The following is a 25,111-nucleotide window of genomic DNA, read 5'->3' as shown; positions in this document are numbered from 1 at the left end:
ACCTTTTGTTGGAGATGCCATCATGCAGCTTAGCTATAAAAAATTGAGGGACTCTTAATGTCTTTTGTGCAAGAGAAGAAAGTTTATGACCTTGCCTCCTGGCAAAATTCCAAGGTACTTCATGTGCCTGCCAAAATCCTCCAGGAGTTTAAACTGAACCACTGTAGCTTTCCACTTCCCATTTTAAGCTTCTTTTTAGAGCTACTCTTTTGTTTTGTGGTTGCCATGTTCTTTCTGAGAAGCAGATGCATTTCAACCTTGGCTGTAAATCTAGGTCTGTAAATACAGGCACCTTTATATAGATTTGAAAGGTATATTTATATTGGAGTTTTTTTAATTAGAATTGTTTTACAAATTTAAGAAGAGCTGACAGGGTTAAAAAATAGATTCTTTTGTCTTTGTTTCCAGTTACAGCCTGTGGGCCAGAAAGCTGACTCATTTGATTTCTCAGCTGACATCGTCCTTGGCTGTCCAGCTCAGGTAAACATACCCACATTTTGGAAGTTGGCTGTCAGGAGGCTGTATTGCTTGTGCTTGCTGCAGAGAGCAGGGATTTGGTCTATCTGGAATAAGCTTACTTAAAGCTCTGTTCTGTTTACCTTTAAGAGAGCAGGTGTTCTCATGTACCTGCACTGGTGTCCCACGGCCACTTTGCTGTGCAGTGAATACTGATTGACAACATGCTGATTGGTGTGTTTGCAGCTACAGCAGATGTTGTTTTTTGTTGTTTGTGAAGAACAGAGGCAGCTCAAGCAGCAAACAACAGAACATGCTGCATTAACTTTCCCATCAGAATCAATGAGGTTTGGGCACCACAGCAGCTTTGAAAACTCAGAATCTGTCATGTCTTGGATTGGTGTCAGATTGGCTTTCCTGGCCTGATCCATAAGAGGAATACTTCAGACTCTTTGGAAGCTGCTTCTGCAGTTACACAACAAGCTGCTGAACTTGCAGGACAGTTGCTAGGTACCAGCACGTGGAAATGACTGCTGCAGGCAGCAGTAACTGGCTCCCTTTCTTCAGCAGTTTCAACAAGAAGGCCAAAGAACTCAGCTCCCTGATCCATTCACTTCTGACTTCTCTTAGGTCTGGAGGCAGGCATTCAAGTTATACACGAGGCTTTTGCCCATATTGTGTCCATCCTGTCAGACAAGGAAAATCTTCTGTGTTATTAACCAGTGTATTTCAGAAGTCCTCTGATTTGCTCAAACTGATCCTATTTCATTTACCCAGCATTCTTTCCAAGCAGCTTAAATGAACTCAGCAACAACTTCAGTGCCAAATAATGTGGATTTTATACTTATTTCCCTTCCTTCACTCTTATTCAAAGATGTTGCTTTTCAGAAGTAGGCAAAGAAAAATTTTATATCCCTTGAAAAGATATATGGCCATTTTTTGCAGAAATGGCAAGCTTTTAGTAAACCTAAATGCAATGAAAAGGTCATTGATAAAAGTGCTAGTAGCCATGGAAAATTATTTGTTTTGAGGCAACCTTGAGTACCATAAAACCCTGCCTTCTAATTTTAGTGCTTTTAAAGACTTCTTTATGCAGATGCGGGAGCTTCTCTTGATTGAGGTAAGTGAGCCTCCAGGTGAATTTTTTTAGCCTGTATGATGTGCATGTCTTCTTGAATGCATGCTGCATTAGTAGAGGACAAAAATAACAATGAAATTTCTACAGTCTCCCTTGGAGGGAAGAATGAGCTTTTCAGTAAGCAATCTTTCATCTCCCTGCTGCTGACACAAAAGATCTGCCCAGGTTTGTCTAGATTCTACATCAGCACCTTTTGAATGGACTAAACTTCTAATAAAGTCTAATTTGGAATGTTAGGAGAAGAAAATATTAACCTGCAATTGGCATCTGGCACCTGTAATTTTTGTCCTAAGGTACTAAACACAAATTTTATTAATTTTAAGGAAGAAGCATGGTTTCAAAGTCCAGATTCTAATTTTATATTTTAGGCAATTACTTTCTTGGTTATATGATACCTTGATATCACTTGCTATGGTTTGTGCCATGTGCTTATTGCCCAATTTCTCTTATTTCTCTTATTTTGTTTCCTCTTTCTCCAGAACAGTCCCTTCCTGGGCACGTACAGGAATAGCAACTACACACCTGTGGAGCCCACTAGAGAGCCAATAGAGGTAATTGTTGCACCTTTTGCTGCATTTTAGGCAAACTATAAAAAGCTGCATCTCGTCTTGTAGCACATAATCCTGAATTTATAGATTATATAAACTATTACTAGTTTTTGGAAAGAGAATTCTGCCTTGCATTGCACTTTTCATTGTGTAAACAAATGGTTTCCTAAAAGCCAAACAAAATTAATTATATTTATGGTGCAATTGTATCAAAACTGTAACAAAAGTAAGTAACCTGGAATGCATAATTAATTCAGATAACAAGTTCCTCCCCGTATGGAGAAGCTATCTTAGAATCCTGACCCCCAAATAATCTGAGGAAGGTTTAAATATTTTCCTCTGGAGGCACTGTTCTTCATTACACTCAAGTAAGCTTAACCTGTAGAGGGCAGTCACCTTTACATATTGGATGTGTGACCCTATACAAAGGTGATAGGAATTCCATTTTCAAAAGGACTTAATTTCCACCATGACTGAACAACTATCATGGGCATGTTCAACAAACTGCAGAAATAGATGCTGTGTGTAGGACTTGCAGAAATGGAGAAGTTATTTGCTTGGCAGTCAAAATGAACTGGGTGAGTTTGACATTACTGGGAGTGCTCATGACTAACCCAATTATCAAAATCTTTGTGTGCCATGAGGGTCACAAAGAACAGCAGTTATTGTCTTAGCAAGTCATGGATTGCAGGACTGACACGGGATTTTTATCAGTAGAGCTAGAGTTATACTTTAATATGTAATTCCACTGAATATCAACAGCAACAGCTTTTGAAGTGATAAAGGAAACAAGTGGAGAGAGAGAAAAGCAACACTTTCTGATCTAAAAATAAGCCTATCTGTCCTTTCTAGCCTCTGCAACCAGACTGTAGTGGTTGATAGTAGAGCATATTCCAGCGTCTTTTTGCAGGAACAGATGAATTTGTTGTGATGTTTTTTAACAGCAGCCATGCTTTCTGAAAACCACTGGTCTATGTAGTTTTACTCTGGTAGAATTGTGCAGTCACAGAATAATTGAGGTTGGAAGGGACCTCAGGACATCCCTAGCCTGATCTCCTGCTTCTAGAAGGGCTGGCCTTTTGATCTGTGTACACAGCTGTCATTGCTCCTGCAAGGGCTGGCCACTGGAACAATTTTACTTTTTGCTTGTTACCAAAAAGCGTGGGGAGACATTGATCAGCTCTCTATGGTGGTGAATTAAGGTGTTATGCAATGTGTGTTTGATTCAATATCTTCAACTGGTGGAATTTAGGTGACATAATAACTATTATGTCATCTAAAAATATATGGTGAAGTACAATTATTTAGAACCTAACAGTTTTCTTTACTGGAACTTTTAAAGCTTTGAAGTTTTTTCAAATTTTATATTCAGTAAAAGCAAGCTATTTTTGAAAGTTTCTAGGGAAAGAATAGGTTCCTGGCAAAATACATGGGGAACAATAATATAATAATAGAATATATAAGGTTCTTCCAATGCTTGACCACTCTTTCAGTGAAGAAATTTTTTCTAATATCCAACCTGAACCCTCCCTGGTGCAACTTGAGTCCATTTGCCCTTGTTCCTTCATTGGTTGCCTGGGAGAAGAGACAGATGCCTGCATTGTCCCGCCTCCTTTCACACAGTGGGAGAGTGATAAAGTCACCTCTGAGCCTCTTTTTTTCCAGGCTAAACAACCCCAGTTCCCTCAACTGGTCTTAGGACTTATGTTTACCAGCTAATATAATAATACATTAATAATATAATACATTAGTATAACACGATAACTTTGCAGGGGATTTTATTGTTGATCTTTATTTGCTTTTACATCTGGTATATTTTGAGATAGAGCAAGACTTCAAACCTGGAGACCCCACCTTGCAGGTCATGGACAAAATCTGTAGGCAGTGGAGAGAGAATTATAGGAAATGTAAGATGAAATGTTTTGCCTTTGGAAGAGTTTTATGCTTTGGCTAGAAAATGTCGCCAGAAGTAATGATTGTTTGGATAGTGTTCCACAAAGAGGTGTAAAAGATTGTTGTGCTACATAGGCACCAAACTAGGATCTGTGTTTTAACTTGGTTTTGCCCTACACTGTAAAACTAAACCATATATGAATTCCACATCATCTTTTAGCTACAAGAGGAAACCATTTTGTAACTTCTCATTTCAGAATTGGGGCAGTGAACTGTCGTGTCCTGGTCATACTCCATCCAGTCCTGTCCCAACATCAGGTGAGAAAGAACTCCTAACCTAAAATCATACATAGGAAAAATTTCATCTTTTGTTTCTAAAAGCAATAAGATGTTGAAATTGCACATCCTAGATGGAAAGTAAACAATAAAAGCTGATATATTTAGCAGCAAAGGGAAGAAGTCTGTCTTGCCATTCTCAGTGAGTTCTGCATGACAGCAGGTATGTCCCTGTGGATAAATGTGATCACATTTATTGTATGCGTGTATCTTATACGTCATTCATCATACAGCAACGTGGCAGGTTAAAATTGCCCAGGAGGGTTAGTGACTTAGCAAGCTGGAATGTGCTCTGATAAGCAGCGCAGTGCAAGTGCTGTGTGCAGTCTGAAGATTTTATAGGGAGATATTTAACAGGAAATATTGATCTATGACCCAGACCTGTAAGTCAATTAGAAGAGATTGAATGTATGCATCTGTAAACATATCTAGTCTGTTTTCATTTTTTACCTAAGCTGTTTTAAGTTCCATTTCTTTCCATGTTAGTGTAATGCACTGTTGCAAGCAAAGGTAAGAAGTTACACATTTTTGCCTAGGTGACACACAGAACCTGAAGGTTTTTCTACCTTAAAAGTCTGCAAAAATGCCATCAGATTGGAACCTAGGATTTGCATGTTTATTCTATTAGACAGTATTTTGTCAGTTGTTGGTAATCCTGCTTTTATTCTCCTACTGCTTTTTAGTCCATGAGCTACGGCCTGCTGACATCAAAGCCATAGGAGCACTTGGAGATTCCCTGACTGTGAGTACTGCTGGATTCACATGTTTACAATAAGAAGAGCAGTTGACAATTTCTACCCAGACGTTGTCACATCAGTCATCATCAGATAGAAAGCAAATTGCTTTGGCTTGGCAAAGCAAAAGTCATCTACCTGGTTCCCTTTGCAAAGAAATAGCCTGAAGGGATATGAGTGACACTGACAATTGTGTAATCCACTAATGAATAGTTCAGGCCAGGACTGAAATGGGATTCCATTCTCTATTCCATACAGTTTATCCAAGTGTTTTTGAAAAGGGAAGTGTCTGTCTTATAGGATTAGTCTCATCTGACATGAAAAAAAAAGAAGTGAAAGCAGTTGATATTTTTGAAGCAAGAAGACATTTTGCTGAAAACTCCCATGGAAATAATTGACTGCAAAATGAAGTGCTCCCCACTTGACATAATTCTGATACTTCTGTATTTCAGAGTTTTGCTTTCAGATTTTGCTTCCTGGGTTGCATTCCTAGATGTCTTCCAGTTACAGCTTTGATGTATTTCAAGTACTAAGAAATGGAGGTTTAAAACAAAAAGTAGGCACAAAAACCCCCAGAAAGGCCTCAGAGAAGAATAGCAGGGAATACTGCAGATCTGCACTGAAGTTTTCTGAGAAAAAGTTCTAGAATTACACAGCCCTGCAGAATTGTTCTGGCATGGGATGAAAGCAAACATTTGCGTCAACAGTTTCCATGAATTTTAACTCCTGAACTAAACTAGTGCTCATTCGAGCAGCTTCTGTTCCTGTTGAGTTCAGAGGGACTTGAAGGGTCTGAAGCCCTTAAATGATCAGGCTTATCTTACAGGCAGGTGTGCATATCTTCATTATGCATTATGCACCTTCTCATTAGCTCTGAACCTGATTTTGCTTGACCTGATGTAATCCTGGCTTTCCCCCTGCTGCCAAGCTTTGAGCTTTTTTTAGAAGAAATCAGTAAAGCCCTACAAGTCTCCCTCCTATCCATTGCCATGACTCTTAAAATTAATTGCTTTATTTCTTCCCCCACATCAAATGCTAGATATGTGCACTAGCACATATCTCTTATTTTTAAAATATTAGTTCTTTTAATATATGAAATATCTCAGTCATAGGGGCCAAGGTTATGATGCTTGAGGTCTCTGTCTCAAGAGCTGAGCAAGGCAGGTTCTCATAATGCCATTATTCATGCAGTTCCTACCAGTTGCCACTGGCACAGCAAGGTGAGTTTGGGGGTTTTATTAAGTGATTTATCTGGGTGGGCCAGAAAGAGTGGCAGAGTGTTTCCCACATGTGTGCACATACACCTCCCACAGCAGCCCTGTGCGCTTTGTACGGGGTAACCATCCTTGGCACAGGGGGACTGCAGCAGCAAGGTCCACCAAGGCATGGATTGTCCTCCTGGTACTCCTCACAAGATCCCTGAATGCAGCCAGTGTTTATGGCTGAATTGGTGCCATGGCTTTTTGAAGAATACAAAAGTAGGTGAGACCACTAAAAAACTGTAAAGCTGCAGAAGAACCCCTTCTCATGTTTGCTGCCCTGAATCAGAGTCAGGGTGCTGACCTTGTTAGAGGTCTGTCCCCATCCTGTGAGCCACCCAAATTCAGCACAGAGGTCTTTGTTCTGATGGCTTTATGTATTTATTTAATTTTGAAGGATATGAAAGTTCACAGTGCAGGAAGAAAGGCTGTCTCAATCTAGATACAGTTGGAGATTAATGAAACATTGAACAATTTATTCATGTCACCGGTTAGAATTCATCTGTCTGACTTCTCTAGCACCACTATACAGTGAAAGGAGTAGACACACCAACATGCTTATCTATACTGGCAAAAAAAATCCTGTCTACACCTCATCAAGTCTGTGTGCTAAGTAGCAGACTGAATCCAGGAGAGGAAAAATGGATTGTACACCAAAGATTTGTTTTCTTGGCAGATTAAAAAGCAGCTTCTCTGATTTATGTGCAGCTAAAACTGGATGGGGATTTTTCATCAGTGTTTGGGGCTTTTTTCCTGGATTATTAAGACTCTCAAAATCATCTTTCTTCAGGAAATGCCAGGATGAAACATTTTCCATCAGAAAAAAATCCAAACAAATACAAAGCCATTGATGTTAATCATGGTCCCATTGGGTTGCTAAAACAGTATGAGTAGCAGCTTTAAAGCCTTATGTCCTTGACCTTACAATCTGACATCCTCTGGCTGGACTACATCTCTGGTGCTCCATGGTGTGTTATCTAGATATGAGGGGAAGCACAGAAAACTGGAGTATGGGAGATGCAGGACTGCCCACAGGCCAGTGTGTGGTGGTGAATAAAGACATAGACCACTTATGCTAAAGCTGGGACGTTGCAAAAGCTTGGCTGGATACAGAGTCATGTTAAAAGAATGTTTCAGCACTTTCAAAACATGATGTCTATCGTACTGAAATTTGTAGGGCTTTTTTTCTTTTAGTATTTTATCAATTGTTATTTCCATCTTTTCCAGACTGCAGTAGGAGCCAGAGTACCGGACTTACAAACAGACTGGAGGGGACTTTCCTGGAGGTGAGTGAAAATGTTGGGTTTTTTTCTCTGTTTTTGTGCACACAGTTAAAAGTAGAGGTCACCTGGTTGTGTAATTACATCTTTGTATATGTAAATTCAGGGGAAGGATGCTGACAGCAAGTATTGCTTGGTAAGGATTGGAGGAGTCAGGACCAGAAGAGAATAGATAGGAGTGATTCCTGGGGGGGTGGGTGGGTTGTGTTTGTTTTTGTGGGCTTTTTCTTGCTTCTATTTTTCTTTTCTTTTTTTTTTTTTATGTGCGTGTGTGTCAACCCAGCCTGATTGCTACAAGCGTAGTCCTGTGCCACAGTACCTTTTAGCCTTTTGCTAGACTCACTGGAGCTTTTTCAAAATGTTGCTGTGATTATCTGCTGCAGTATGTAATGCTTGAAGGTCTGTGTGAGCGTGGGTTGGCATGAACGTGGCAAGAGCAGTGCATACATACTCAGTGAAGATGTTCCAAACACCTTTGCTATTGCAAAGTGGGCAAACAATGCATGTCAGAAGGTGTGGAGCTCAATATCCATGCTGGAGTGGAAGGAAACTGCCTTCTCCCTGTGGACACACATATGGTTGATGAGTGTGTGTGTGTGTGTGTGTGTGTATACATTGTCCTCTTTGCTCTTTCTTCATCCCTTTGCATGTGTCTGCAGGCATGGATACTTTCAGGAGGGGCTGCCAAAAGTGGTGTAAAGGTGTGTTGGCTCTGCACACAGACAAGTTTTGAATGGTGAGGCAGAGGCTCTATGTAATCAGCATTGCAGCATTGCAAATAGATAGTTAATGAATATTTAATGCAGTCTCTCCTATGCTTAACTGTGTGCAAATGTAGCTTCAGTGAGGTAACGTGGAGCAGCTTTAGTGAGGAAATATGCCTTTCTGTGGTAGGTATCCCAGCATGTCCAGATGAAAAATCAGTTCTCCCAATATGGTCTGTTCCCAGCCTGAAGGCATAGCTTCTATCTTAACACTGCCTTGCTTTATTTAATGTGAATTATCCCTTCACTACTTTCCCTGAATTCCTGTGGTTTATCTCCTTAGTCCTGTTTGAAGCAAGTATTTTTGGGAAGGGAGGGGGGGAGGTTGTTTTTTCCTTCTTGGGCTGCTACAACCACATGTGGTGACAATAAGACAGATGGCTGCAGGATTAACCCTAGTGGGTGATTTTGTTCTTTCCCTTTGTAGTATTGGGGGTGATGACACTCTGGAGATCCAGGCTACTTTACCCAGTGAGTATCCTAGAAAAGCAAAAGTTGGGTATTACACTGGAAGTGGTTTAAGTACATGCTAGGAAGCATCTGGAAATGGTCATTCCTTGAAAACGGTGGGGATGTCCATCTGTTGTGGGTATAAGCAGTTCATGGGAGTGAGAGCTGAGATCCAGACTGACCTGATTAGCTGTACAGTTGATTCAGCCCCTCCACATCACAGGATCTGCATGTGATTGTATCATCCTTTTGGCCAAAAGAATTAGGAGTAAATGTGCTGAAGGTGACCAAAGTTCATGGCAGACCTGTTCTTCCCATGTTTTGTTTTGTGCTTTCCAGTGACTGACTGTAAGGTCTGTGGACATATGAGGGGTTATGAAACAATTACTAGTCCATCTAGCCAGGATTGTTGACAAAGTTGTGGTTCTTCCAGATGATTTCAAGTTGCTACATAGCAGTGGGAAAAAAAAAATCTAAAAGTACTATAAATTTTTGCCCTAGTGTTCTGTGTAATTGGGCCTGTAGTTGCCATAGAAACCATTAAGTGGTCAATGTGACAATAAATTGGAAGGCACTTGGTTTACAATGGCCTATCTATTTGTATGTGATCCATGCTGTGGAACACTTTGACAATACCTGACATTGTCAGTAAAAAATCTGATGTGTTTTGCCTTTGCCTTGTACCAGGCATTTCACTGTGTTTGAAGAAAAATAGAAGGCACAATTCATTTATACATTATAAATGAGATTCTGTAAAGTGGTTTCCGACAGCAGTGCTATGGACAGAGTAACAACAGTTTTCAGACATCATGCTTTCCCACTGAAAGTTTCAGTGAAATCTAGAAAATGAAAAAAAATTCACTTCTCTGCCACAAATATTATTATCTAGCTGGGGGAGTGAGAGGTAGAGGGCCATATTCAGGGCATCTGCTTCTGGTACATGAAAGAAAGTAACCACGAATAGTCTGACAAATTCAAGACTGGTGATTTACCCAAGATCCAGCTATGCATCTCCTGGGCCACCAGGCCCTGGTTCCTCAGGCCCATGGAGAGAAATAATGGCAGTGATGAAATTTGGACAGTAACTAGAGTCTCCAAAGCAGGTGGGTCTCTAGCTCCTGTAAGTCATAGTGAATGAGGAGAAAACACAGCTCTCTATTCTCACCACTCGATTGGCTCCTGCTTCTGCAGGGAGGCAACACTGCTGGCTGTACTGTGAATGGTTAAACATTGTGGTTTTTCCTTTTAAGACATCTTGAAGAAATTCAATCCGAACCTCTTTGGCTTCTCCACTGGCAGCTCTAAGGAAACAGCTGGATTCAACGTTGCGGAGAGAAATGCTGCAGCACGGTAAGGACAATCCCAAAGGAGTGAGAAGTGATGGACTGGCAGGTTACCTTTGAGATGGATGACAGGGTTGAGGTAATGCTGATGACCTGCTGGTACTCAGCATGTTTCTGTGATCTGATGTTTTCAATTGTGAATTTCAGGGTTTTGGTTTTTTAATTCAATTCGGTATTTGGGGGATTTATTTGTTATCTTTTTCTAAATTTGACTCAGGCTTCCTTTCTTTATTCTATTTCTGCCCATAATTTTTGAGCCAATTCCTTAGTTATGCTTCTAATTCAAGCAGTACCTTTTTCTGCCCAGTGTTCAGTGTACAGGTCCCTAATTCACTGTCAGGCAATATCTTCAATAAGGAAAAAATTCATGAGCATCTCTTTTAATCCTTGATTTCTAGAGAATGTGCCTGAAACTAACGAATAGAAGCCCACTTCTACCTTAATGGCGTGAAAAAATTATCCCTGTTTGCAGTGCAAAGGGAAAAAAACAAAAAAAAAGGCAGTTGGGAAATAACTCTTTTCTCTTCCTGAAGAAAAAATCTAGTCTGTTAACAACCAAAATGTGTAAGAATTTTTATGGCTTACACTGTGCCTGCTCCATGAATACTCACAAAATTTGTTTCCAAAGCTTTTTGTGACACCTTTAACAGCTGTTAAATCTGCTGCAAGAGAGATTTAGGATAACTATCAAAGCCTGTATAGCTACTAAATATTTCATAGGTTCCCTGAGCAAAGCTGACTCAGCGTGATAAATATGGTTCTAGGAATCCAAATAATGTAACTGCATTTGTGTAGTTGCTGGAGAGAGGCAGGGCTTATTAGCTCAAGCACAGTCTTCTTCTACTATATCAGGAGCTCATTTCCAGCTGGTGTCTCAGCATGGTTTGTGCTTTGGCCCGTGGATGTTGCATCCTGTCTAGAGCTGGACTAGGACTCTCGAGCCTGGCAGGCCCACAATGTAAGCACTCTCTTCCAGCCATAAGACAAGCCATAGGAATTTAAGGTCGGATCAGGAAGGCTGGTTAGGTGCCCAGCTTCTGTGTCAGCACCAAACCCCCCCACTAGATTTTTTAAGCGAGTTATGCAACTCAATGTCTCTGTGCATCTGGGCATTAGTGATTTTTCCCAAACAAAATGTACCAAGGCCAAGTCTGAGATGGGAAGAACTCATACCAGTTGCCTGCCACTTGGCAGCTATCCCAGCTGAAGCCTTTTCAGATCAGATTATTCACTTGTGCAACTTGGTCCTTCAGTGTTTGCTCAGTCTTTTGAGGCATCACTCTCCTTATTCTGGTTTCTGCTGATCCTGAGATCCCCTGCAATGAGGAGTGGGGATCAAGAAGGTGACATGCTTTTGGAACACACATCTGAAATCTTCTGTTCTCTCTCCTAGTGACATGCCAGCCCAGGCACGTGCATTGGTGGAGCTGATGAGAAGCAGCCCGGTGAGTGGGATTTGGGCCACACCTCCGTGCTGCCGGGGTCTCTGGGAGATGTCTGTAATTAATAGGATACTTGAGTCATGAAGAGTGCTTTACTGATGAAAGAAAAGTCCTTGTCTCTGCTGTGCTTTCCAAGATGAATGTGCCAGATGAATTACCCCTAATATAGGCTGCAGTGCAGCCAGGAGATATAAGGATGGTAGTGAGGAAGAGAAGAAATCTGAAGGCTCTGGTGAGATCACAGGATTGCTTTGTTGAGCATCAGCCTTCAAAGTGAAGGTCATAAAGGCTGAGTGTAAAATTGCTGAAGCATGTAGGTCTGCAGACCAATACAAGTCACAATATCCACAATACTGGGAAGAGGGATTATGAAGTCTTTGCAGGAGAAAAAGCCCTCTCAAAGTCTGGTTTTGAGCGGGCAAATAATTAATTAGTGACCAGAAACCTCAGGAATGGATGAATCTGTCACACCGTAATCTTTTAGAGAATTAGTAGGGGGTCTAGCATTGTGGACCAGTCTGCTGTGCCAGCTCCACTGAGGGCAACAATGGGCATCAGAAGCAGGGAGGGGAAGAAATCTGAGAAACCCAAGGCTGCCCTGCTCTGAGTGTTGGCTGAATTTGAGTGGATGACTGTCTGGGTGTGAGCTGTTGGTTCAGGGAGAGCATTCCCTCTAAGGGAACGGGAGTGCCTGGTGCTCCTTGGCTCAGACTGAATGGGAAAGGAAGGCACTGAATAAGCAGGATTTGTCAAAGCATGTGGCTCTCCATGCCAGAACCCTTGATGGATGCTGCATGCTCACCCCACTGTCAGTTACTCTGCGTTGCCAATTGTTTGGCAGAGTGAAGAGAGCTGGCGTGGCTTTTCAATAGAAGAGAAGAGGCTGTCTTGCTTTGTTTTATTCACAGCTTTTTATGCATTTCAAAAAAAAAAAAAAGGGAGAGGGGTGTATCCCTGCCATAACATTGCCTCTTCGTGAAAGTCTTTCTGAGCAAATTGCTGGTTAAAGAGGAGAATTCAGACCTGGGTGATTCCCAGGCCCTCCCTCTATTTGTGGGATCCTTTCGCAGATGTTTGTTATGTAAATGCACTACACTAAAAATAGTTGCCTTTGATTCCTTTCTTTGTACTGAATGTTACAAAATGTTTTGATGAGATCCAGCTCTCAGCAGCGCCTATTGTTAGCTTGTGGTGACGTGGATGCTGCAGCTGCCCTTATATGAGCTCAGTGAAGTCACCAGCCTCCTGGACTCTTCTATTTTAATCCAGCTGTCTGTTCCCTGGGGCACCCCTTGCCCCTCCTGGCCCGGGGTAATTCTTGCCCAGCTGGCAGGGATCCCCAGCAGCTCCAGTTCCACAGCCACATGAGTCACTCCAGCCTCCATTCCCACATGGCTTTATCCCCACGCTGCCTGCAGTGTGCAGCCATGGCTGGCAAATCTCTGCTGTCCACCCCTGTTCTGGAGCTGACATTCATTTAGGGATGCCTGCTGCCACAGACACATTTCTGTGCTTGGTTACCCTGACAGAGCTTGTCTGCTGAAGGGAATTTCCTTACAGAAGCCAAGGTGAATTGCCATAGACTAGCAAACAGTTCAGATTTTCCCCCTGGAAAGATGCTTTTCTTTTGCCAGCTTAACTCAGCATACCTCCTTTGTTCTGCCCTACTGTCTGTGCCCATTTAGCCCCATTTGTGAATGTTACCTCTGCATGCCTAAGCAATAAATGCTGCAATCTGTTTATTTTATGTGCCACTAGAAAATTAACTTCAAAGAAGACTGGAAGCTGATTACCATCCTTGTTGGAGGCACTGACCTATGCCAGTACTGCTTGGACAAGGTTTGTATCTCTGAATTGGGCATGCTCATCCAGGTATTTGGCAGGTGCCCAGCCCTGGAAACATAGCTTTTCTCTCTCAGGGAGCCAAAGTTCCTCTTTGTTTAAAAAGCACTTAAAAGTCCTGCCCCTTTCATCTTCATTGTATCAGAAACAAGTGCACAGCTTTTAATGCAGGGGCACTGCAGCTCTGGAGAAATGCATTATTTGAGTACTAGGAACCTGCTCATGTTGAACAAAACACAAAGATTAAGCTGAAGAGCTCTACCTGCTTAACTGGACAAAGTAATCAGTGTGGTGTCTCAGGCATGTGAGGGGACACTAGTGAAGTTTTCTGGAAAACATCCCCACACAATAATTACTGAGGATGCCCAATTCTTGCTTCAGAATGAGACCCAAAATAATAACATCAGTTTATAGTGAAAAACATGTCTTTAGCTGTCAGTGGTCATTCCTTCTGAAACTGTTTGTGTGGCACAGACTGGGGGTCTGTACCCCAGCTTGTTGAAATGACCAGGCACTGTTCTCAGTTTTGCTCTTTCCTTTAGAGGCTGCTGCCTGGAGCCTTTGTCCCCACAGCTTCCCCTCTATAGCTACAGTCACAAAGTTGTTTTGCTTATGGGCTTTGTGGGATCTGACTGCCTTCATATCAGTTTCTCCAGATAGGCAGTCAGAAAAAAAATCTTTGAAAAAAAAATCTTTTGTTCATAAGGCAAATCAGTCTGCTCTGGGTCCCATAAAAAACAACCCAAAATCCAAAAATGTGGTCAATATGGTCATTTTCAGGGAAAGGCTCTGCCAAGATACCTCAGGATTTTCTACAGAGATCAGAGGAATATATTAATGGTATAAAAACATAAGCACTATATAACCTCTGTACACGTGCCAGTAAACTTCTTGATCTGGAAATATATCTGCCAACAAAAGAAAAAAGGAGCACCAAGTTGGTATAGCTTCTCAGAGATCACCTTGTTGGTTCCTGAAAAAGACTGACTCAATTTTTATTTATTTTTTTTTTAATTTTAATAGGAAACCTATTCAGTGCAAAAGTATGTAAAGCACCTTCAGGACACTCTGGATATTTTCTATGAGGAGGTAAGCTTTTAAGATACTCTAGCAAGCTATGTTCCTGGCAAGTACACTGATGTTTTTCTCACCTCTGATAGACTGTCAGTGATTATGTTTCATACAAGGTCATCTTTCAAATAGCTGGAGTCAGACTGTTCTTCAGTGCTGCATTTCAATGACTGTACTAGCTAATGCCTTGAGAAAGAGAGCTGCAGTTTCAGAAAAACTGTCTGTTTGACAATATTTATGCTGTGGACCAAACATACCATGACCCTACAGCCAGTTTTCATGGCTAAACCAGCCATGAACAGTTTCATTTACCCTAGAGCAAATGGAAATGTCCCAGGGAGCAAAGCAGCATTTCAGCTAGTTTGTACTAGCTGCTGGAATTCTTTTGGCTGACATCCACTGTCTATCTCCCTCCCTCCCCCTCCTTTTATCCATCATCCTTGCACATGCCATTGGCTGCAGGCAGTGCAGTTTGCACTGACTCCCTGACCTATGGATAGCACTCCTTGCTCTTTGTAGTGGTATCATGTTCTGTTATTTGTAACATGTCTGCATGTCTGGTTATTATAATCCTCACAGCTCCCAAGAGTCTTTATCAACATGGTGGAGATGCTGGAGTTCTCTGGACTGCGTCAAATCGCAGCAAGCTCTTCAGAGTGTGCCTTGGCAGCAAAGTAAGTGAGCAAAACAGCTCTTTGCCTATAAAGTGATATACTTTTGGCTTAGTCTCAATTTCTACAGCAGGATATCCACACTGAGCTTTCCAAGCTATGTGCATTGCCTCCTTTACCTGATGCACCCATCAACTTTCTATTACTTCTTGCAATATTTCAGCTAAAAAGCCTGCACTTGTAGATAGCAGAATTCTCACTTCTCAGCTGTAAGGCAGCATGACACAGCACAAGTAAACATATGATTGCTGAACTTTGAAGGCTTTTTTCACCCAGCCATCTGCTGGTCAGCAACACAGGCTGACACCCCTGATTCCTCTCCTTGTATCCAGCGCTGCATTACCTCTGGTGCAGGCTGGGCTACATGCAGCAGAGCACAGCCAGGAACTGCTCCTCGCACCTAATGAAGGAGACCAAAATCTTCACTCAAAGAAGGTTGAAAGACTTGTTTTAGAAAGCAGCAGTGTCTTTAAAGGCATCAGAATGGATGTGAAAAGGCTCTTTAGTCTTGCAGGGAAAGGTATAACAAAGACCAGTAGTTGCAAGGTGGTGCCAAATGAATTCCAATTAAGTTAGGCGCAGATTTTTAAAAATACAAGTGATTAACTACAGGAACACACTGGAAGGGAAAATAATGAATTGCTGGTCTTGCTCAATGTCTTCATATTCATTCCAAGCACATTCTTAGAAGATGAATTTCTGTGAAGCACAAGTTATTACCTCTTGTTATGAAGGTACCATAATAAAACAGAGTGGTGCAAGGACTCAGACTACATGAAAAATTTGTCTTTTCTAACTCTACACTCCCAGATGTCTGAAACTCTGCTGTAAGCCCATTCATAGGGTGGGTTTTCTTGTTATTCTAACACGTGTGATTTCCTGCTGATGTGTGGCACACTAAACAATTTTTTCGCATTTGACTCAAGAATTGCAGATCCTGCAGCTCTTTCTGCCTGTGGTAGGTGTTCATTTTGAAAAGTAATTCAGTAGAATTTTTTCTTTTGTGAAGTATCTGTCCATTTCAGAGCTACCAAGGTGGCTCTCCCTTCTGCATGTGAGCTTTGAGCAGCTATCCTGACTTCTTGAAGCGGACACAGTGCTGAAGAACTGTGAATAAACTATTCTAGACTAGCTTTTAATTCTAGTATTTCTTTCATTGAAGGAAAGTGTGCCCATGTTTCTTAAACCCAGAGGAAAATTCTTCTGAATTACAAGAAATTAAGAGAGTTAACAGAGATTTTCAGGTAATGCATTGATTCTGTAAATGGTCATCTTCACTTCTGTCTCCATATTGCTTCCCTCACTGCCCTTCCTGTCATGCATATTCTCAGCAGTACAGAGAGGGATAACTGGGAAACAACTTGGCTACAGCCTAATCAAAACCATACCCAGCTAACCAGTTAGTAGCAGTGCAAGACTTTCCACATTGCCTTCTGATGTGACCTCAGTTCTGAGCTGGATGCAGATGGAGACCAATTCTCTTTCCAGCTGCTGTTTCAACAGCCAAAAAAGATTTAGGAATGATGGCTGCTTTGTTGATATGTGTTTGTCTGTTATGAGTCCAATGAGTAGCTCACATGAATTAACATGTCACTGCAAGAGTGACAAATGATCTTGCATCAGCTGTTTTGTGGTTACTCTTAGCAGAAGAAATTAACTAAACCAACCATGAGCCAGCTTGCTATCTGAGAGTAACTTTTCATAGCCTCAGGCGTAAGATTCACTCAAAATTAACAGAGGCTATAAATAGCTATTGGAGCAGAAGCTTTTTCCATCGATGTTCTTATGAATACAGGAATCACTGTATCAGATAACATAATGTTCTCCACTCTGGCTCTGGCAATGAATCTGACAAAGCTCAAAAAATTCACCCTGGGTAATGCTTGTATAAGCCTACTAGAGGGGTCATTTTCCTTAACTAAGGAAGAGGGATTAGGAATGTTTTGAGATATGACCAGGAGCATTAGCATTTATATCCATAAGATGGCAAGTTACAATGAGATGGGCTTTTTTATTTGTATGAATGTCTGTGACCATAATTTTTGAAAGTGGCAGGTAATTTTTCAGTGTTTAAGTAGTATTTTCATTCAAGCACACCTTCCTGAAAAACCAAGTGCACTTCAGCCTCATGTTGGCATTCTGAATTCATTTGTCACTTCTAAAAATGTTGACCTGTTCCTTATTTTTATACTTTTCTGCAAATTTTAATCTCATTGCAATTGTGCAGTTTTGGTTTCTATGAGTAAGGTTTGAACTATTTTTTTTTGGGTTTTTTTGTTTTTTTTTTAAATTAGTAACTTTATATTTTTAACTTTTTTTTTGTTTGAATTAATCCAGCTTCTGTGCATTTTCCTCATGAAAATCTCATGAATCAAATTATTTTCTTAGCCGTTTTCTTGACTACTTTATTGCATTTAGCTGGATTTACACTAATGATTTATGGCTTCCTACACTGAAAGATGTTTAATCTGCATGTTGCTCCTAGCTGACAAATGTAGGATGAGCCTTGCAAGTAACTCCTGTGTTTTCACTGATTACACCACCCGCAGGCTGAAGCCTTGCAGCTGATCAACAGCGGTCGGTACGAACAGCGGCAGGACTTCGCTGCTGTCATCCAGCCGTTCTTCCGGAGCACCTTGCTGCCCCTGGATAGTGTGAGTCCTGCTTTGCTTTCCCATTATGCAAGGGCCAGTATTTCATTTCTCTTAAGCCAGTAAGATCTGTGCCACAAGACTGTGTTTTCTCCTCTCTGCACAGTCTAGTGGCACAGCGTGGAATCCGTGCTAAGAGCGAGGGAGGAGAAGACGGGAAGTCTCACAAGAAGATTCACAGTGCTGCCTGTGAATCAAAATGGGTTTAGGAAACATTCATAGAATGCACCCATAAACAAGGCACCCTCTGACTTCCTCTGAACTGCAAGTTGCTTCCCTTGTTGAGGAGGTTGGTTAGCATTCACCACAGTTTCCCGATTTAGGTTATGGAATGTGTTCAGGTTTTCTTCAAATGGAGACCAGCACTTGAATCTCTGACTCATCCAAGCATGGCAACAGGAAGCAGCCTTTGAAACCAAACACTGATTCTCCTTCTTTTCTCCAGCCTTAGCATTATGTATGCCGTGTAGTTAAGGATACAAATATCCAGCATGGATCCTCATCAAAATAACCCAGTTTTGCATAGTACTGATACTTTTTTCATACCATCCCCATTTTTTTCCTGTCAGCCTAAAAGGTCGACCAATGGTCACCATATAGGTAGTGATGAGGCAAATTCCCCCTAAGAGAGACATGTACCACAGCTGGATATTCCCACCATTTTTATTGTTATCTGAAATTCAGCAGAAATTTCAACACTTGAAATGTTGTAAGTCTGAGTCACAGAAGTTTAAAAAGCAATAATAAGCACTTTTCTTTCAGTTCTGTAAAAAATGGAACGTGGGTCAATGGCAGGGTCCGGGTAACAGCTGTGACTGTTGGCTTAATGATAAGTTTAGTTTTGTTATGAAAATTTTTGTGTGAAGTTGAGCAGGTGGCATTACACAGAAGGTCTCAAGGTGCAGTAATCAGCCCATAGTTTGGAGCACCTAAGTTTATTTCCAGTGTGAAAACATGAGCATAATGCCTTTAGGAAGGTACCAAAAGTGTGAAGTGGGTATATCAAGTACAATACACTATTGGATATAATATGTCAGATCTCAAAGATTGAAATTTGCTGGCAAATAATTTTTGCTTTTATTGCAGACTAGCAAGCCAGATATGAGTTTCTTTGCTGCAGACTGCTCTCATTTCAGTGTAAGAGGCTATGCTGAGATGGCCATGGCTCTCTGGAACAATATGGTAAGGGGTTACAACTTAGATCCAACAAACTTAGTTACAACTATGTGTTTGTGGTAGCAGTATCTACAAAAGATCATGAGAAAGGTATCTTGAAACAAAAGAGTAAACAAGACATAAAATTGATATCCTAGCAAGAGCGGGTTGCTCAATTCTGAGGTTCTTCTCACTCTGCATTGCTTAGGAATGTAATCCCAAGTGATCATATTGCATGAAACAGTGTAAGTCTTTGCTCATTCAAAATGGGAATTCTAAAGAGTCTTAATGTAACAAAAATTTCCTTTCTGATTTGGTAAATAACTTGCATTAAAACAAAAAGTCATCCTAGTTAAACATTCAGTTCTGTAGGTTTGCTGAAAATGTCTGTTCAATGATCTTGCCCTTCTTCACTGAATTCTGTTATATTTATTAGGAAAACCTATATGTGACTGAATTTTTGCTGCCATTAATAGTGTGGACATGTTGTACCACCCACTCTTGTATCTGAGGTAGTTTTAGTAGAGTCACTGAAACTAATGGGGGGCTGAAATAAAACTTAAGATGCTTGTAATCACATTCCATCTGTCATTTTGGGGAAAATGAATAGCTTTTAAATAGTCTTGGAAGAAGGTGTCAGAGGTACATGACAAATTTGGTAACTCCAAGGTCAAAGTTGCTTTCAGAAATATTTCCCCACATTGGAAGGAATACTAGGCATTTTTATGCCACAGCAACATTTCCTCCCCTTGTCTTGTAAACACCAAATACATTGTGGTAGCAGAAATCCTACATCCTGGTTTGCACAAGAAACAAACATAAATGGAGGGGAAATTCTTTTCCGTCCAAGTAAAAGTTTGAGCAAGATGAGAAACTTAGAGGATACCCCAGAATGAGCTTAAAAATAAGGACTGGAAAATGGAGGGCAGGAATCTGTGCAGCTGCCCAGCATAGCATATGAGCTGTAGGTCCAGGATTATAGAATGTACTATGCAAGCACTTGCTAGGAGTAATTGATTTGTGCACGCACAGCAAATCTGCCTGTTTTCCATCAGGTTTCCCTGTCTGGGACTCCAGATGACAGCAGGCTGGTTGGCTTCACTCTCCTTCATAGCTCAAACAGGGCTAATGGTGGGCCAGAAACCCCAGGCAAATGTAGAAAAATTCAAATTGAGCATGGCTGAGGGTTTCAAGAAAAAAAAAAGACACTACCTGGGCATATGGCGGTCTTAAATTGGGTTTCTGTTGCCATGTGGTATTCCTATTGGCCATTACTCATTCCTGAATCACCATCAGTCTTTTTTCCTATGCCACCAGAGTTTTTTTTTTCTGTCCAGACTGTCACTCATTTCCTACGCATATATGGATTGACACAAAGCTTTCTACTGGGTGGCAGGGATCAGGTTCTTACTGATGCAAAGCACAACTATTCCCTCCCTTAGAGATCTGTTGGTCTATGCCAACTGCAGACATTACTGTTTACTATTTAAATCTAGTTCTTGTAACACATCCCTGCTTTTCCCTTGCAGTCCTTGTACGGCAAGGCTGTGCAAGCTTACTGTAAGGCTGTATTGTTTCCCTGTTCCCTGAAAAGCTCGGCAGGCTGCAGGCTTAGGGCCAAATGACACGGATTCTTGTCAGTGCACATAAAGGGCCAGACTGTGCCTGGCCACTGTGTGGGTATGCAGGGACTGGGATGGCTTACAGTCTCTCCCTTGCCATAATGTTCTTTGCTGTTTTGGCTTTGTGCAAAACAAAATGCGCTCCTGCTCTCTGAGGTCAGAGGACTCTGTAGTCTTAAGGGGTTTCCACTGGTCCCAAACCCACCTTGTCAGGTGTTTGGCCAAGGTGAAGAGACACAGTGTTTGGTGTGTGTTCTGCCTCCATGCTTGCTACATGCTCTAGAGGAGCTGTGGGTTTCTTCCAGAACTTGTCCTGTATGCTCATGGACTTGAGGATACTGTCATCTTCTAAGCCCAGAAGCTAATGCTCCTGAAGAACAGATTGCATAGAGATGAAGTAATCATGGGTGGTTACAGAATTTTGCATTTTATCATCTTTTGTCTGGGCTCTGTGCCAGAATCCATACCAAGTGCCCTGGCATGGGAAGAATTACAATTATCTACAAATAACCAGTTACACCTCAGGCAGAATGCTGCAAGATAGGAGCCACACATCGTATAGATAATTGTTCCTTTTAAGGTACAAAAAAACAACCAAATTCAGTCTTCACTGCATTAGCTGGTGGGTGGGCCAAGTGATTAGGAGTCATAAAAGAGTCCATCAGGACCCTACAACAATCAGCAAAACTTGGCATCCTGTTTTGCTTCTAATCTTCTCTTCCCTCGTTATATTTTCAGTGGTTCATATCTTTTTATTTTTCAGTCTTTGCTGGCTTCTTTTTTGGTTTTTTAATTTTTTTATTAAAAATGAACAAGAGAGAGAAAGTATTCTCAGTGTTTCCATATGAAAATCTTCTGGATAATTTTTTTTTTTCCATGTTGTGTGGGTCTTGTTGCTCTATTGTTTCTCTTCAGCATGCAGCTGACACTTTAATCCCTTGAGGACAGTAAATGCCTGTATGGACAATAGCAGAAGCAACAGCCTTCCTCTGTGATGTATTCCCAGAAGTGCTGGATGACAACTTTGCAGTTCTCTATGGACCAATCTTGTAGTCATTACTTCAGGCATGTCCATACAACAGTTGTAAACACTTCAGTTAACATGACTGAGCAAGCCTCTACTTGTTAGCTTTACTATGGCAACCAGTGGTATGTGCACTGCAAGCCAAGCACAACTGCCTGCTATTAGCCTGGGCACATTTTATGTTGGGTTGGAAATGGGCTCAGGGTGAGCCTATGGTCAACTATTGCAACTTAGCTGCCAACTGATAATATAAAAAGCTCTGTGTAACTTGCTTCTTGCAAGATTGTGAAAATTCAGCTAAAATTCCCAGGGAATTTCTTGTCTGAGTGCAGACTGAAAAGGTTAGCTGTGTCCCATCCTCTCTCTGTAGCTCTGTCATTTCTGAAGTAACTCCCATCACCATGACACCTAGGCACCTTTCTGTAAGTAATGTGCTAAGTAATATATCTAACATCTGTCATGTAGGTTTTTTCCTTTCCTTTCCATTGCCATTTGAGACAAGTACATGGCAGAACTGGGTATAATAGTGAACCACTTTGCTTTAGCTGAACATTTAAAATGCATTGTATTCAGAGCAATGCAAAAGGAAGAAACTCTTATCCTATTCCTTGCTTCTGCGGGAGTTATTCTGCAGCCAGTACATCAGATTCTCAATGTCTTCCGTTCACAACTGTTAAAATGTTTGCAAACTTTCCTCTGCTCCTTCTACCACACTTCTTTGTTCCTGTGAGCAGCAAAAATTGGATAAGAAGTTGTAACTGTCTGAATCAAGAGAGTCTGAGAAGAAAAAGATTCATCATTAAGTTGAACATTGTTTTTCTCTTCTTCAGCTGGAGCCAGTTGGTGAAAAGCAGACTTACAACAACTTTACCCATGACAGATCAAAACTCAGGTGTCCAAACCCTGTAAGTAAAGGTCAAGGTGCTCTCTCCATTAATTACCTCTATTTTTTCTCCTTTCTTCACACTGCTAGAGCTCTTTAAAAGAGTATCTTTGTGAAGGTTTCAAATAGCTAAAATATATTTTCCTGTTTTGTTACAGACAGGGAAATCTACTTAAGATTTAAGACAAAAAGCTTTATTCTCACTGCAATGGAAAGCCTTTCATTAAAGCTAGTTCTAATGAGTCTGTGTATTTCCATTTGCTTGTTTGCAGCAAGCAAATTAGGAAGTGATGCCACTACTCATGATGCCGAGGTGGCTTTTTGTCTTCTGGGAATTTTCAGACAATAGAGTAGGAGAGTGTTTGGGCTAAGATAGAGAGAAGGCAAAACCAGCTGATTGTCTACAGATCTACCATTTCTCTCTGAGAAGGGGCAGAGTCAAATTGTTGGAATACTGCCCGTTGAGTGATCTGTGGTCAATAAAATCTTTGCTCTCCCTTTGTAGGAGAAACCTTTTCTTTTCACACGAAGAAATAGTGGATTTGGAAATTCAGATGTCAACTTGGAGAGCACAGAATCTTCGGTCCCCTACTGGGCTGTCATTGTGACTGCAGTAGCTGGGGTCCTGGTGGGTTCTTTACTTGGCTGGGTTGTGTCACGAAGAAGAACCAAGAAGCACCAACGTAAGGCTCACACAGAAAACAACATTAAAACAACCCCTCTGTAACACAAGTGGAACAAACATCTTTCTCTGAAGAGGCTGCTCTCTGCTGTGACACAGAGAGTAGCAGAAAAAGAACCTGTTGGATATGAATGAAGCTTCTTGGTTGCCCAGGGATTTTTGTGCCAAATAACATTGATCAGTAATGTATTTTAGAGTTATCTTCTGCGGACCAGTCAGGTGGAGGATGAAGTTGAAAGTAATGCTGTGGTTTCATGCCAGCATGCAACTAAGTACCACACACCTGCTCACTCAGTCCCCCCCACTGGGACGAGAGGAGAACTGGAAGAAAGTAAACCCCATGGATTGAGATAAGAACAGTTTTAATAACTGAAAAGTAAAATGTAATAATAATAATTGAAATGAAATGGGAAGTAACAAAAAAAGAGAAAGGAATAAAACTCAAGAAAAACTAGTGCTGCATGCTACAATTGCTCATTGCCTTCTGACTGATGCCCAGCCTGTCCTTGAACAGCAATCAGCCTCTCCTGGACTTCTTCTCCCACTCTATATAGTAAGCATGATTTTCTATGGCATGAAATATCCCTTTGGCCAGCTCAGGTCAGCTATCCTGGCCATGCTCACTCCCAGCTTCTGGTGCTGGCAGAGCACAGGAAACTGTAAAGTCCTTGGTTTAGAGTAAGCACTACTTAGCAACAACTAAAATATTGATTTGTTATCAATATTATTTTCATACAAAATCCTAAACACAGCACTGAACCAGCTATTATGAAAAATATTAACTCTATCCCAGCTGAAACCAGGACAAAATGTTAAAAGCTTTTTCATTCTGGGGTCCAATTCTCTGTTTCGTGAATATTACTCAATTGCACAAAGCAAGAACACCTGTTCATGCACCTTGGCTTCTTAATTGTGCATCTGTCCTTTTCTAAACCTCCATTTAAAATGTTAGAGACAAGTCAGTGATTGCAACCTGGTATTTCCCAGTAGGAAGGTGTTAGTGAGATGAACGGCAGCTGCAATTTCTCATGTTATATTCCAGCAAGACCATTGTGTTGAAGGTGCTGCAGTGATTCTACATGGACAAGTACAGTGCCATGGAAACATCTTTAAACTGGTTTCTGAACAACTTGGATCCACATGGTATCCCTGGTGCAGTGCTGGGCAGCACAGATAGAATAACTCTGCACTGCCTTGGACCCCAGGCTCCTTCCATCTGGGACTGGGTGTGGGGCTGGGATGTATCTGTCACTTCTCCTCCAGGGCTAAATAGCCCAGGACAGTCCTGTATCCTCCTGTCCTCCCCTGTGTGAGAGCTGGTTTCAGAATGAGTCTTTTTGTAATGAATTTCTTCACTAGTATCTAGTAAGGGGTCTAAACAAAAATGTGGTACCTGCAAGCTAGCTTAACCCTTCTCATAGGGCCTTTGTGTTCAGGTCTCCCAGGCTGGAGACTCCCTGGTTATTATCCACAGAAGAGCTTGCAAAATTGTTTTTCACTTTTTGTTTTGTTCTTTAAATTCTAATCAGGAGTTCAGAAACCATCCTTTTTGGAAATTAGACTTTCCTTGTTTTAAACCTGCAGGCCAATTCATATGATCTATGAGTACAAAAGGTTCTTCACAAGATCCGCATGATCTTGTTTCCCAATATCTTTCTTATTTCCTATGTTAAATACATAACCTCATTAATTTTATTGAAGCCAAAGTGAGGTTTGCACTGGTGCAATTTTTTGTAATGTGTACTATGTTTCCACTCCAGAAATGCAAATGAGTAGAAAATTATAATGTTTCCCAGAAGAAAGAGTTCTGGGTTTTCCCTGAATTTATTATTTTGCATGCAGAAGGTGTTCAGACTTCTTCCATTTC

At 41.2% G+C, this 25,111-nt stretch overlaps 1 protein-coding gene across 1 annotated transcript in view; it reads left to right on the top strand.

Moving 5' to 3' along the window:
- Positions 1-23,698, top strand: part of PLB1 (phospholipase B1) — a 66,911-nt gene extending 43,213 nt beyond the window's left edge. The window contains exons 36-51 of the mRNA XM_071427988.1: positions 409-480; positions 2,074-2,145; positions 4,293-4,353; positions 5,055-5,113; positions 7,592-7,650; positions 8,836-8,879; positions 10,109-10,208; positions 11,595-11,646; positions 13,402-13,482; positions 14,509-14,574; positions 15,136-15,230; positions 16,390-16,471; positions 17,777-17,881; positions 18,965-19,060; positions 22,510-22,584; positions 23,068-23,698. Coding sequence (XP_071284089.1) covers positions 409-480; positions 2,074-2,145; positions 4,293-4,353; positions 5,055-5,113; positions 7,592-7,650; positions 8,836-8,879; positions 10,109-10,208; positions 11,595-11,646; positions 13,402-13,482; positions 14,509-14,574; positions 15,136-15,230; positions 16,390-16,471; positions 17,777-17,881; positions 18,965-19,060; positions 22,510-22,584; positions 23,068-23,289 — 1,341 coding nt within the window. The 3' untranslated portion in view covers positions 23,290-23,698. The remainder of the gene's footprint in view (positions 1-408; positions 481-2,073; positions 2,146-4,292; positions 4,354-5,054; positions 5,114-7,591; positions 7,651-8,835; positions 8,880-10,108; positions 10,209-11,594; positions 11,647-13,401; positions 13,483-14,508; positions 14,575-15,135; positions 15,231-16,389; positions 16,472-17,776; positions 17,882-18,964; positions 19,061-22,509; positions 22,585-23,067) is intronic.
- Positions 23,699-25,111: the final 1,413 nt, after the last annotated feature.

Source organism: Agelaius tricolor, unplaced genomic scaffold (assembly GCF_023055355.1).
Source record: "Agelaius tricolor isolate 1412-34295 unplaced genomic scaffold, bAgeTri1.0.p SCAF_1, whole genome shotgun sequence".
In the NCBI taxonomy this organism is placed as follows: Eukaryota; Metazoa; Chordata; class Aves; order Passeriformes; family Icteridae; genus Agelaius; species Agelaius tricolor.
The sequence above is the reverse complement of the archived record's forward strand: the minus strand, read 5'-3'. Positions and strand labels throughout refer to the sequence as shown.